Below are 13311 nucleotides of genomic sequence, written 5' to 3' on the forward strand. Positions count from 1 at the left end.
GGTTGGGTTGAACAAATAAATGAATTATTACATCATATATAACAAACTAAAAGTACTTCAAAAAATTTGTAAATAAAAATAATTCATAGAAGAGTTGCATCTATTATAACAAAAAAAAGAAAAAATATTAAAATATGGATATTAAACTATGGAGATTTGAGAAATTTTACGTTTCAATATATTTTTTTAAAGAGGGTTGTCATCTGTCTTAAAAATAATTCAATCAAATTGTTAAGACCAACGAATTATTGCGATATGGATATCAAACTTAAGCCTGTTTAGTTTATTTATTATAGAAAATATTTTTAAGAGGTTTGGGAAAACTTGCTGTTAAGTGTATTTTTTTAACGAGGTTGCCAGCTGCTCTAAAATTTTTTTAAATTAAATTGATAAAGGAGTTATTTCCAACATGCGTAACAAAGTAAAGCGTTTAATGGAGACTGAGTTTTTTTGTCTAGAGTTGCCAACTGTTTAATCATATATTTGCTATTTCACGGAAAAAATAAATTAAATATTTGAAAGTGCATATTAAATTAGAAAGGCTTGAGAAAGATTTGTTTCCAAAATTTATGAGAAGGGTTACCACCTAAATTGGTAAAAATAATCAGTACAACATTGGAATCAAATAAAGAATTAAAGACTTCTCAGGCTGAGAATACGACTTCTCGCTTAAAAATGTTAAAAGTATAACATTTTATTAGTTTTTCTAATCAGCATAATTTTTAATTATTATAAAAATGTTATATACTCAGCTGGCTGAGATTTATTACGTATGTATGTATATCAGTCTCGTTTCCGCTTTTCATACATTTTGACACTTTTAGATGAAAATGCGATTGAAGCTTTTCAAGTTTCACGTTTCGATAACCGTTAAGCTGCGCGTACTCACTTTACGTCGTTTGCATTCGACATGCTGAAGGCTGCATTACGCACTTGAGTGACGCTCAAGATAAGCTTATGCTTGCACGCACCTTGAGTCAGAATTACTTTTTCAATCTGTGACATTTCACTCAAACCATGAAAGACCAAAGGTAAAAGACTAAGCTTGAGTAAAAGTTTAAGTTAAAGAAGTACATACATACATACTCCTACACACATGCACTAAAACATACATATATATGTATATATACATGTAATCTAACAAACAAGTGCCGACTGCTGACAAGCAATATTTGGCTTAAAGTCGACAAACCAGCTACTGGATAGGCATGGCTGCTTGGACGAAATGGTAATGTATATGTAGTACAACTGGCTTTGCGGGCTCACTCGCCTTGTTCGCTGGCTGGCTAACTGCCATGCTGATTAGCTTTGTGGTCGCTGTTTGCTGGCAGCATTGAGTTGCTGGGCTGCTTGAGTTTCTCACACACACACACATACAGTGTCAGTGGAAAAGAACTCAAAATCATTGAGTTGTTGCTGCACACACTGCTATGCGATACGCGAAAAAGTAGATTTGTATATACGTAATTTCTTTAGTTGGAGCTGGTTTGGCTTTTTTGGTTTGCTGCTTTGTAGAAGTGCTGCGCATGCGCACAAGTCGAGCAGTTCAGTCACAGTTACCAACTCCAACGGTTGAGATCAGTTGAACGGTTAGTGCGCAAAATAAAAGGCGTGGAAAAGTTTTAGCTTGAAGTTATATTAACTGCCAGAATAAATATATATATATATAATTAATATGGGATTGTTTTTTTGTTTCTTGAAAAAAATTGTTTGAAATCAAGCTAATAGTAGAAACTCGCAAAAAAGTTGTGTGAAAAGGCAAGCAAATATCAAAAAACGCTTACGTGTGCCATTTATGGATTCACTGAAAAACTGAAAATCAAAATTTATTTAAAAAATATTAAAAAAAAATTAAAAATTGAATATATAAAAAAAATATACAAAATTGAAATATTTTACGTGGAAGTGACTAATTTACATGCGGAAAATCAATTTAGTTCAAAATGGAATAATTATCTATTATTTTTTTTAATTTTTATGTTTTTTTCTTCAGTTTTATTTTTTTATTCATTTTCTTTAAATTAAATTAAAAAACTTAAACATTTATTGTGTCAAACAGCATTAATAGACAGCCCAGTAAACGTTTGCATTCACTAAAATAATAATTCCAGCTGCGCTGCGCTTAATTGCCTGTGCTAGCAACGATTTCACTTTTCAAATGCAAATTAACTTGTTTACGATTCCTTTTAGTTTATGTTTATTTGCATTCAAATTATTAACGTTGTATTTCTGAATTAAAATTTTTGTACTATTAATTATTAATTTTTCACTAAAAAATTTTTTATTAATATTCTTTTAAGAAAAAATAATAAATTTTCCGCTAAAAATAAATTATTTAATAAAAAAATTATTTAAATTTAAATAACATGATTTTTTTTAAATAATTTTTTTTTTTAAATAATTTTTTTTTTAATAATTTTTTTTAGTGGAAAAATCAATAATTTTTAAAATTTGTTATTTTTTTCTTAAAAGAAATTTTCATGAAATCAATAATAAATGTTTAAAAACTAATGATTTTTCTATTAAAAATACATTTATTTATTAAAAAACTTGTTTTTTTTTATTTAAATATATTTTTAAATATTTTATATTATAAATTAAAAAAATATTAATAAATAAATTTATTTTTGGTGGAAAAATCACTAATTTTTAAAAGTTTAGTCTTTTTCTTAAAAGATTTTTTTTATTAAATATTTTTTTAATTAATTTTATCAATGAAATTTTTTATATATGTTTTTTTTATTTATAAAAGTTTAAATTTATTTTTTTTTATTAAAAAATGTTTTTTTTTCATTTTTTTAATAATATCGATTTACCGCAATTTTATATTTAACCTAGTGAAAGTTAAATTTAAAGTCATGCATTATGTATTAAAAAAAAATTTATTAATACAGTGCTTTCAAAACACTGTTCAAAAAACGGTATTTAAAAATATTTTTATTTTGATTGTTTTTGCTTTATTTTTAGTGCAACTTGCAGCATAACTAAATCAACGACTGCATTTTGTTGTTGTTTGTAAATTGTGCAACGAACACATAAATCTACGCACACAAAAACATACATACGTGCACAAACAAACGCGTAGCCATTCTTTTTTTTTTTGAGTTTTACCGAAATTGAAAAAAAATACATTGAAATATTTTGTTGGTGTAGCGCAAAGCAGCGAATCACACGAAACGCCAAACTTCTGGAATTCATTCGCTGAGTCTACGAATTATCAGACAAAATGGTAAGTTATTGCATTCAAATACACAAATGCATATTAAATATGTACGCATATGCGGCAGCGACACGCCGCAGTGCCATGAAACGAAAGATTTAAGACACGAACTCGCACCGCACAGACCCAAATGCAATGCAAGTGAATAGACGAATGCGCCGCAGTGAATGACTGATTTGGACATTTTCGCTGAACACACGCAGTGAACGTGTCATTTGGGTGTGTGAATGTGTGTTACAGTGTTTTTTTGCGCAGAATATAATCAGAAAAAATTAAAAAAATCAGAAAAATCATGATTTGAGACACACGAGCTAAATGTTATGCGATAGCAATCAACTAAAATACTATGTTCACACAAAATTCGTTGTTTTCCAAAAACACTTGTATTTGAATGCACGAAATACTTGTGTTTGCGCATGTCTGTTGGCGCATATTTATGCTGATTGCCACAAATTTCACTTTCGTTGCGCAGAAAACGTAATGTGCGGTGAAAAGAAGTGCAGAAAAAATCACTTTAAATTGTATTACTTTAAATTGTACTACATGAGATGATTGTTAAACTATTTTGTGACGCTTTCAAAATTGAATTTTTATGATAGAAAAACTGCATAGAAAATTTTGCTTGTAATTAAAACTTTTATTTGCAATGCTTTCATTTTAATTGCGGCATTATTTCGCGCAAAAGGTTGGTTGTAATAAAGCAGAAGATAAGTGAAATGATATTGCAAGCAAGTTTTTCGCGAAAAATTGCAAATATTTGTGAGATATTATCTGCGAGTATCCTACATATTTTATATTTCTTGCAAATGGATGAAGATTTCAGATAAATTTTATTACTTTAGATTTTGTCTTTTGCTCTAACTAATTTTTTCACCATAAATGCCATTTTTTATGTTTGAAGAAAGTATAAATTGATTATTTCATCTCCCAGTTAACATCTCCTAGTTAACATTCACAAACAATTATTGAAAGAAATACGTGTCGTGAGAAGTTTTGTTGAAAATAAAAGTTATCTTAATATACACCTGCGGAAAGTTTACAGCAAGTTTAAGTCCGCAAGATGGCTTTGAAGGGGTTATATGTAGTTAGAAAGCCGAAAAACGTAAATTTTCCAGATTTTTTTTAGAAAAATTTTTAGTTTTTTGGTCAAAAAATTTGTACACATATTTTAGTATCTTTTAACTGTATTTTACAACTTAGTGTTAGTAAAATTATTTATTTGGAAAGGAACTACAGCTGATCTGCGTGAGCTTCTCTCAAAAAAGACATTTTGCGGTGAATTCTCTGAACTGAATCCTCTGAAATCAAAAAACCAAAAAGATTTCGTTAAAATAATGTTAAGCCCAGTAATTAATCGAAGGAATAAGCAAGATAACATTTTTTGACAAAATGGCGATTTCTAAAAAAAAATCGATGTTTGACCAAATTATATATTATATGGGTTAAAAGAACAACATTTTTGAAATAATTTGCCACTGTATGAAGTCAGACCTAATTAAGCAAGATTTGTTTCAACTTATTTTCAAATATTGACGCTTCTTTCGCTGTTAGGTTGCCTTCAAATTGGCTCTTGAAGCATATTGCAGTAGTTGGAAAGATGTGTAGTAGTTATATAATAATTTTTAAATGTTGTTACATAAATATTTTGAGTTTGCCCGAAAAATTTTTTGACATTTGCAAAATTTTAAATTTTGATTTTGTCCAAAAAAGTTTAATATTTCAAAAAATTGCATAAGATGTCTATGCTTTGAGCCTATCGTATCAGGTTCGTCTCTTAAGTCTTTTCCTATTCCATTGCACCGACATAAAAGTATTGTGTTGAATTCACTAATAAAAAATTTAGCGCCAATTTCAATAATTAAATTCTTTTATACACTTTATCACCTCTTCAGCTGTATAATGTCGCGTTTAAGTTTCCCAAATTTTATTAGGCAGTTTATGTTTAACTACTTCCTGACGCAAGTTTGTCGCTTAAGTCTTTTGTAAAATTTAAAATTTGTTTTACAAGTTGACTAGTTTTTCGATGTTTGCCTCTAATGATTTACAGTAAACATATATGTATATTTTTGATTTTTGAATTTGAGTTAATTTTAAGTGAAAAAAGGCCAAACACCTTTTTTCGGTCGATGGCGCTTTCTGTGCTAGCTCCTTAGTATTAAGTTATTATACCTACTAAATAAACTGACAATAATAATAATAAAATTCGGTGGTAATCCTGGAGATCGGCTACAGGAGCAAAAAGAATCACAGATTATTTAGGCATATTAAATTTTGTAAATGTGAACTATTTCTATTTACTTTTTAACGGAATTATCCAGAAATTTTTCTGAGAAAATATAGTAAGCAAAACAAATATTTTTGACAAGATGTTGGTTTCTAAAAAAAAAAACGATTTTGGTCCAAAACTTTGGCGCGTATTCTTAAATATATGTGCATTAAGAAAATGAAATATAATAAAAAAAGATTCTTTGAAACTTCTAATTCCTTATATAAAAATCTTCTCACGAAAAACACTTTTTTCTGACTAGTAAGCGGCTATAAACCCTTTAATAAAGTCATTAATTTTAACTCATTTAATTGAATTTTGTCGGCCAGCTTATATTTCCGCTACTAAATGGATTTTGGGGAACATTATTAAATGTGCTGGTCTTTTGTTTAAGTTGAGTTGAGTAATTTCCCTTATATTTATGGTATATAATTCTCTAAAAATATCAAATTTTGTTGTACGAAAAAAGTTTTTACTTCTTTTAGTATTAACTACATTACTCATAGAAGCGATTCATAACAGAAACTTACAAATAATGCACAGTTCAGCATTTAGAAAATTTTTTGCATTTCTAAAACTACTTTACATATATGATATTATTTTTTAAACATTTATACGCAATATATACAACATTATATTAGTAACATGATTAAAGTTTTATCATATGCATCTGTTTCAATCAAAAAACGTGTCTACGAAATTTTTTTGAAAAAAATTTATGTACAAATACATCGATTAAATTATATGCTACTAATAGTATATGTTTATGAATATGTATGAATTCGCATTAATATTCGCTGGCGTACATACATACATACATATATTAGTTGACACAAAATTAGGTTTGCTTGCAGCTAACAAGTCTGACCAGCTCGAAACTCGAACGCATTTGGTCAAATCAAGCAAAAGCTGCACAGACACGATATGTGAGGTGTATTTATTTATACATACATACATACATATATTATTTTTGAATCGAACGAATACATATATGTATATAGCAAATATACTCAAAACCGCCATTCATATAGACGCAGATGCTTGCATGTAAACTATTATATACAAGTATATCTATATACATATGTATTTTAAGTTTCCAAGTAGGCATATGAATAATTCATACAACTCGTCGTTGCTACAAGTTCGATTTGGCACAAATCATACTTTGCTTTATTTCATATTTCAATTCAACAAACGAGGTTTTTGAGCAAAACTGTTTCACGAAATTTCTGTGCACAAACAAATTGGCGCAAAATAATATTTGTACAACACATACATACATACATATATAATAATGTATATTAATGTGTATTTGCACGCATTTAGTTATTGAAGCGTTTGAATTGCACGAAAAATGCTCGAATAAATACATGAAAGCATTTTTGCTCGAAATGTTATCGTAAAATACCGTTACTGCTGCCCTAATGAAAATTGCGAAATTCACTTTCAAATAACGGTACACATGTACATGCGAAATTTGCCAAGTGCGCATGCGCGCAGATACAAACACTGTTGAACTTTCATACAAGTACATGTCAACACATATACACCTATAAACACACACACACATGCAAGCAAGATGTATGGCTGAGTGCGGAATCGACAGATTTCCTATTTAATTGCCAATAATTACGCGGCAAACAAGTAAACACATATATATATATAGACCACATATATATGTATATATATATATGTATATATACTATATATACATATGCCTGAGTGTGCATATGTAAATCCTGTCCGCGGCATAAATAGGTACTTTAACGGTAGTGTGGGTAAGCATGCGAGGACCAGTTTTCACTGCTTCCACTACAACTACAACAACTTCTCTTACCACCACTACACACATACATATGTATAGTATATGCTTACATACATTGCTGCTGGCCATTGGGCAACGGTTGTTGTGGACTCTTTGTAGTCTTTGGGCCAACTACCGTCTGCACTTGTCAATTCGTAAATCATTTATTTATTTATTTGCTTTTTCTATTTGTCTCTATTCCTCAGTTTAGCTTTGTTTATGCGCAGAAGTGTGTGAAGCTGCCAATTAAGTTTGCAGTCCTCAGCGCCATTTGATTTCTATGTGTTTTCCATGAACGTCTGTGTTTGTTGTCATCTGTCCGCTGGGCTTTTGCCTCTTTGTCGTGTTGTTGTTGTTGTTGGCTTGCAATTTTGTCCATTGATCGAACAGGAAGTTGGCGCTGCTAAATTTCTTTAGTGCACGTTGCTTGTATAGTATTTGTTAGTTTGCGTTTGTGTACTCACACATGTCTTCTGCATATAGCTTCAACACAACTATTATTACACTCCCTCGTTTACTGTTTTTTCAAAGTCAAACTGAATGCTAATTAACGGCGCAACTTTCGCGCGAAATTGAAGAGATGCTGATTGAAGTGTGTTATATACAAGCGTGTAAAGATATACCATACATATATGTATGTATGTACACATTTCATACACTATATGATATGACACAATGTGATTGGTAGCACTGGAGATATACGACTGCAACGACATCTATTGACAAAATACGAAAATACTTTTTCGACTATCCAATATTTTAAAAAGTTTTCACTAAACATTTACTAAAAAAAATTTTGGAATCGAGGTGCCACCTATTGAAAAAAGTTCCGGAAACAATAAAAAGTGTGTGTTCAATATTAAGCATTCAAGAATTACTTGGCTTACTTGCTTTTTATGGTAACCTCAACATCTAAATTTTATTAAGCAAAATATTTACAGAAAGATTTTAAAATCACTTATAATAGAATTTAAAATAATTTCTTAGTTAACTCATAAAATTCATAAGAAAAAAAATGCCTTAAAATAATCAAACTTTAACTGTTAACTTTACCAGTTTGTGGAGCTTTCAAATTCCTACAAAATGTATGAAACGAGATCTCTTCTACAAGGAAATTGTAGGATGCGGACCTTCCCGTTAAAATTAAGAGCTCATACTTTCTTAGAGATGACTTGGAACCTATTTTTCTGAGTACCAGATAAAAAAATATTCATTATTTTACTACTCTTATTGCTTGTTTTGTCTGTAGCAGCTGCTAAGGTTAGACTTGATTTTATGAGCTGGGCGATTTTCGTTTGTTAAGCGCTCACAATTCGTTACTTTTTCGTGAATTCTTGGCTGAAAACAATACCGTAAGTATGCCCCACTCCTATGTATGTAACTTTTTCCTATTTCCGAAATTAAAGATAATCTTTAAGGGCCGTCGCTTTACAAGATACATGAAAATCGCTAAAATCTCTTCCAAAATCCCAATATTCCAAAAATCGAATTTGAGAAATGTTCCGACGATTGGAACAAGCGATGGCATAAGCGCATAATTTCGAATGGGCACTATTTTGAAGGCGACAAGATTAATATAGAAGCGTGAATAAATTAAAAAAAAAACGAAAATTCCAATTATTTTTTGAACACAATTATAATGGTCAGATTTGAAAAATTGTACGGTTGCCTTGAATAGAACCATATCGCAGATTTTTTGAAAATATCTTATCAAATAAAAGAAGTTTTCCTTACTTGGACTTGGTTTTGAACGATCAGTTTGCATGGCAGCTATAGTGATGAAGACATTTCGTCAATTTTTTTTTGTAAAGTTCAATTTTTAGAATCTGTTTAATTATAAAAAGTACTAACTTAATTTCATGAAAAAGCAATGAGCATTAATTATGGTAGTTTGACATTAAATAAATAAAAAATAAATAAATTAAATAAAAAGAAAATTTCATGCTCTCATTAAATCGAAAGAAGAGGCCTAACGAGTGGTATCTTTTCAATATTCTACGTTGGAAACTTTTGTTCAGCAGTTGAATCGCAAATATATTTTCATGATGATCCAAAGGTAAGAATATGTTGTATGCTTCAAGGGAAACATAATATAATGTCTTTCATGACAACCTGGTAATCGGAAAACATTGTTTCATAGACGATAACGCGACGTTGTTTTCCGAAAATACTGAGTGGTTTTAGAACGAATTGTACTTTTACTTTACTTAGGCCCAAATTATCTTTCAAAATAGTTTTTACCGCGCCTTCCGATACTAAAACGATGCCGGTACGATTTTTGACTGTTAATCGTCGAATCTCAAGCACTTATTCTTTCATTTTTTTGTCCTGCACGTCGTTCGTTGACAACGTGTTCTCGACCCTCTTTGAATAATTTGTATCAATCAAATTAATGGAACTCATTTGTTGAATAATTTCACGCGTCGTAAAAATCGCCGAATGCATTTTAGATACTTCAGAAAGACAAGCATATACTAAACACCAATGATTATTTTGATATGATATTTGGCACAGAGATCACCGACAGTCATACCAACCTAGAGAAAAAAATATTTAAACGAATGGGTTTACGCACGAAATATCAATTAAAACGTCTTACTATTTTTAGCCCACAGTAGTATGTGTAAAAAAAAGAACAACAACAAAACAAAAAGTTACAAGTTGGCAAAATCTTAAAAAAAAATTGTACACTCTCCGAGCCGAGCTTTATTAAAACGTCCAGTCAGAAACTCAAAGTAATCTTATCATACATAACTATCGCTTTTTAATTTAACAAATTTATTTCAGTTCGCATTAGTGCAAATATTACTTAATACACCCTAAATTGGCTACAATGCATACCAGTCCTATGACCATTGACCCCGAGTCACTTTCTTCTGTTGGCGAAAACTGTAAGACCATGCAATACGCTCTCATAATCATTAAGTAATCGTTCGCTTGTTTACCGCATGTTTTATTTTGTTGCTGTTGCTGTTGTTTTGTCTGCTTTCGAGTAATTTTATTAGTCGTCTGAAATACCAAACCCTTATTTTGTAGTTGAATCGTGCAAGCATTACATCGTTTGATCAACTACTATAGTTAATGGCGTTAAAAAGGTAGTCAATAAACTGACAATTTCCAAAAATGCTAAACGCAACAACACCAACTGAGTCAATGAGTTGAATTCGAAACGAGACGCTGGAAATATCGGTTGGCCGATAGGCAATAGATATGTACATAAATATGTATGAAGGTGTGCGAGTATGTGAAAATGCAGACTGATTCGTATGCACATGCAGACGCTGCCTCAACAGCAGTATGTACTGTACATACATATGTAAGTATGTGAGTAACGGTAGCGAGATACATATTATTATGCATGCTTGCATGTAGGCTTGAGCGCTTTCCTCAGCAGTTACCTATATACATGTGAACACATATGCATATATGTATATATATATATACATATTTTATATTTACACATACATACAAACGCACTCGTTTGTGCCGGCATCGGCAACGGTAAGTGAAATACCGCAATATAGCGAACACCGGCGCCACGCAACCAATTGCAATAATAATAATAATAACAACAACAACGGCAACCATAACTAAAAATGTAATGCTAAAGTTACACCGCCAATATGGGCAAACAAACAAACAGACAGACAGACAGACATCACAACACATTCGCCTTTCACTTCGGCCACTTCACTCGCAGCGCTGTGCTTTATTGTAGCCGCGTCGTCGGAGTGCGGGCGGCACGCGGAGGGCCAACAGCCACACATACACATGCACACACACATGTGTAGCCTGCTTGTGCATTGAAAGTTATCCGCAACGCTGGTTGAAATGGAAAACCGCCCGAGTGGCCCAAAGTGGAAAAACAAGTCGGTAACCGAATCAATGGCTGCTGTTGCATTGAAAAGATTGAAAAGCTGCAAGTCAGCGCCTGAAGTGGCGCATGGAAAGGGAAAATTGTAAATGGCAAGTGCTGGCAAAGCAACCAAAAAATAATATTTGGGTAATAAATGTCGTAGTTATGTTAAGTTAAACGCCGCAAAAGGCGCAAAAAGAAGTTGTTAACATTTTAAAATCGAGGAGGCGCGTTGTAATGATTTTGGGTGTTAGAAAGGGCTGGTGAAGCCATTATTAGTAAATAGTAATTGCCAGATAATAAATTATGGTTTTTAGATTATAGAGTTTTGAGTTTAGTTACAAGGATTTGAATTGAACAAGTGGTAAATGGTATGAGAAAATATTGAAATAAAAAAGGGACCAAATTGGAGTTTGTCTCTAAAACAAAAAAAAAACATAGTGTAAGACAAAAAATATAAATATTAATAATATAAAAAATATATAAAAGGTTCACAAAAATCACAACACAAACTAATATCTAATAGTAAATTTTTTTTTTGGAATATTTGATCTTTAAAAAAATGGAAAAGAAATAAATCTAATGAAATAATAAAATAAAATTTTGAAACAATTAAAAAAAATAAATATTAAAGGAAAAAAAATTCAAACTAAGGAACAAATTTATGAAAAAATAAAAATGGAAAAATATTATGAAAAAACAAATATATGAATATTAATAAATAAAAAAAAATAAACAAAAAAAAATATATAAAAATTCACAAAAATTACAACGCAAAATCATATCTAATAGTCGATTTCTTTTGATATTTTATCCTAAAAAAGTACAGAAAAAAATATGATAAAAAAAATATGAAATTAAAAAAAAAAAATATGAAAAATTACAAAAAAAAACAAAATTAAAAGAAAAAAATAAAAATAAGAAAAAAATTAATGAAAAAAGACCAAAGAAGATAAAAGTTTACAAAAATTTATTTGTATGAAATTATTTTTACAATTAGTAAGAGTTCCTAAATTTTCCTATTAAATGTTCTACTTGTTTTTTTTTTTTCTAAAATTCTGAATATTTTTTTTATAAATATTTACAAATTTTGTATGAATTTAGCATTCGTAGCAAATTTAATTTCGTATTTCGTGTCGATTTTCTATTCACATAAACTTTCATTGATTTAATTTTAGGTTTCGTTGTAATTCTCAACAAGTTTATAGAGGAAAATGATATTTTTAATCAATTATTAATACAGGCTTCAAGAAAGAAATAAAATATTTAAAACATTAAAAATACAATTACAAAATAAAATCAAAAAAAATTGTGAAAAAATACAAAAAAGAAAAAATAAAATTAAATAATAAAAAAACGTAATGAAAAAATAAATATTAAAATAAAAAAATAAAAACCAAGAAAAAAACTATGAACAAATACCAAATAAAATAAAAGTAAAAAAAAAATAATTTTCAATAAAAACCAAAATTTGTTTTCCAACTCTCGGGAAAGCCACGAATTATAACTTTTTCAACGTGGTTACGCAAAAGTAGTGATATTTCTGTAAAATTAAAATTTTTTTTTTTGAACATGAATAAAGTGAATTTTTCTACTTATTTTAACCAAAATTTCTTAATTCTTAAAAGTAAATGTTTCTAAGCGCTTTTGACTCAACTTCCTGCAAGTTCAAAATCGTTGTGAAACACCAAAAAAAACCATTTTAATACCAATACTCGAACCAGCGAGGCAGTCTTTCATCATTCTGACACAAAAAGTAAATTACATTCAGAAATAATTATACTAGCCCATTTCCTGTTAAACATACTTACGTAAAAAATATAAAATTCCACTCCAAGTCTTACAGAGAAAAATAAGTATTTATGAATAATTATATAAATTTAATAGGTTTTAATCAGAACTATTATTTCTTTGTCTGCATGACTCTTTATAAAAACACTGCGATATATCCGCTTAGATAACAAAATCGTTGCAAAACGAGTGCACTGTAATTAAAAACGTCAATTTGACACGCTTGCACTAGATATCAAAAGCTCCTTTACTCACATGAGTGCCCTCATAGTCGAGAGAATAGAACAAGCAAATCTCTCATTTTACTCGCTTGCGTCAACCGAGTTAGCCGAGTGAAAATTTATGCAGCAAAATGTAAATAGTTTATTAGTCAT

The 13311-nt window shown here is 29.9% G+C and overlaps 1 protein-coding gene across 2 annotated transcripts in view; it reads left to right on the top strand.

Annotated features, from left to right (window-relative positions):
- Nucleotides 1-1435: 1435 nt before the first annotated feature.
- The window catches only part of LOC105231383 (probable chitinase 10), a 51502-nt gene continuing 39626 nt past the window's right edge, over nucleotides 1436-13311 (top strand). The window contains exons 1-2 of one of the 2 annotated variants that reach the window (XM_049456990.1): nucleotides 1436-1589; nucleotides 2968-3229. In XM_049456990.1, the coding sequence (XP_049312947.1) occupies nucleotides 3227-3229 (3 nt within the window). In that variant the 5' untranslated portion in view covers nucleotides 1436-1589; nucleotides 2968-3226. Of the gene's footprint in view, nucleotides 1759-2967; nucleotides 3230-13311 lie in introns of both variants that reach the window. The other variant, XM_049456991.1, reaches the window with a different exon arrangement.

Source organism: Bactrocera dorsalis, chromosome 5, assembly GCF_023373825.1.
Source record: "Bactrocera dorsalis isolate Fly_Bdor chromosome 5, ASM2337382v1, whole genome shotgun sequence".
Classification (NCBI taxonomy): domain Eukaryota; kingdom Metazoa; phylum Arthropoda; class Insecta; order Diptera; family Tephritidae; genus Bactrocera; species Bactrocera dorsalis.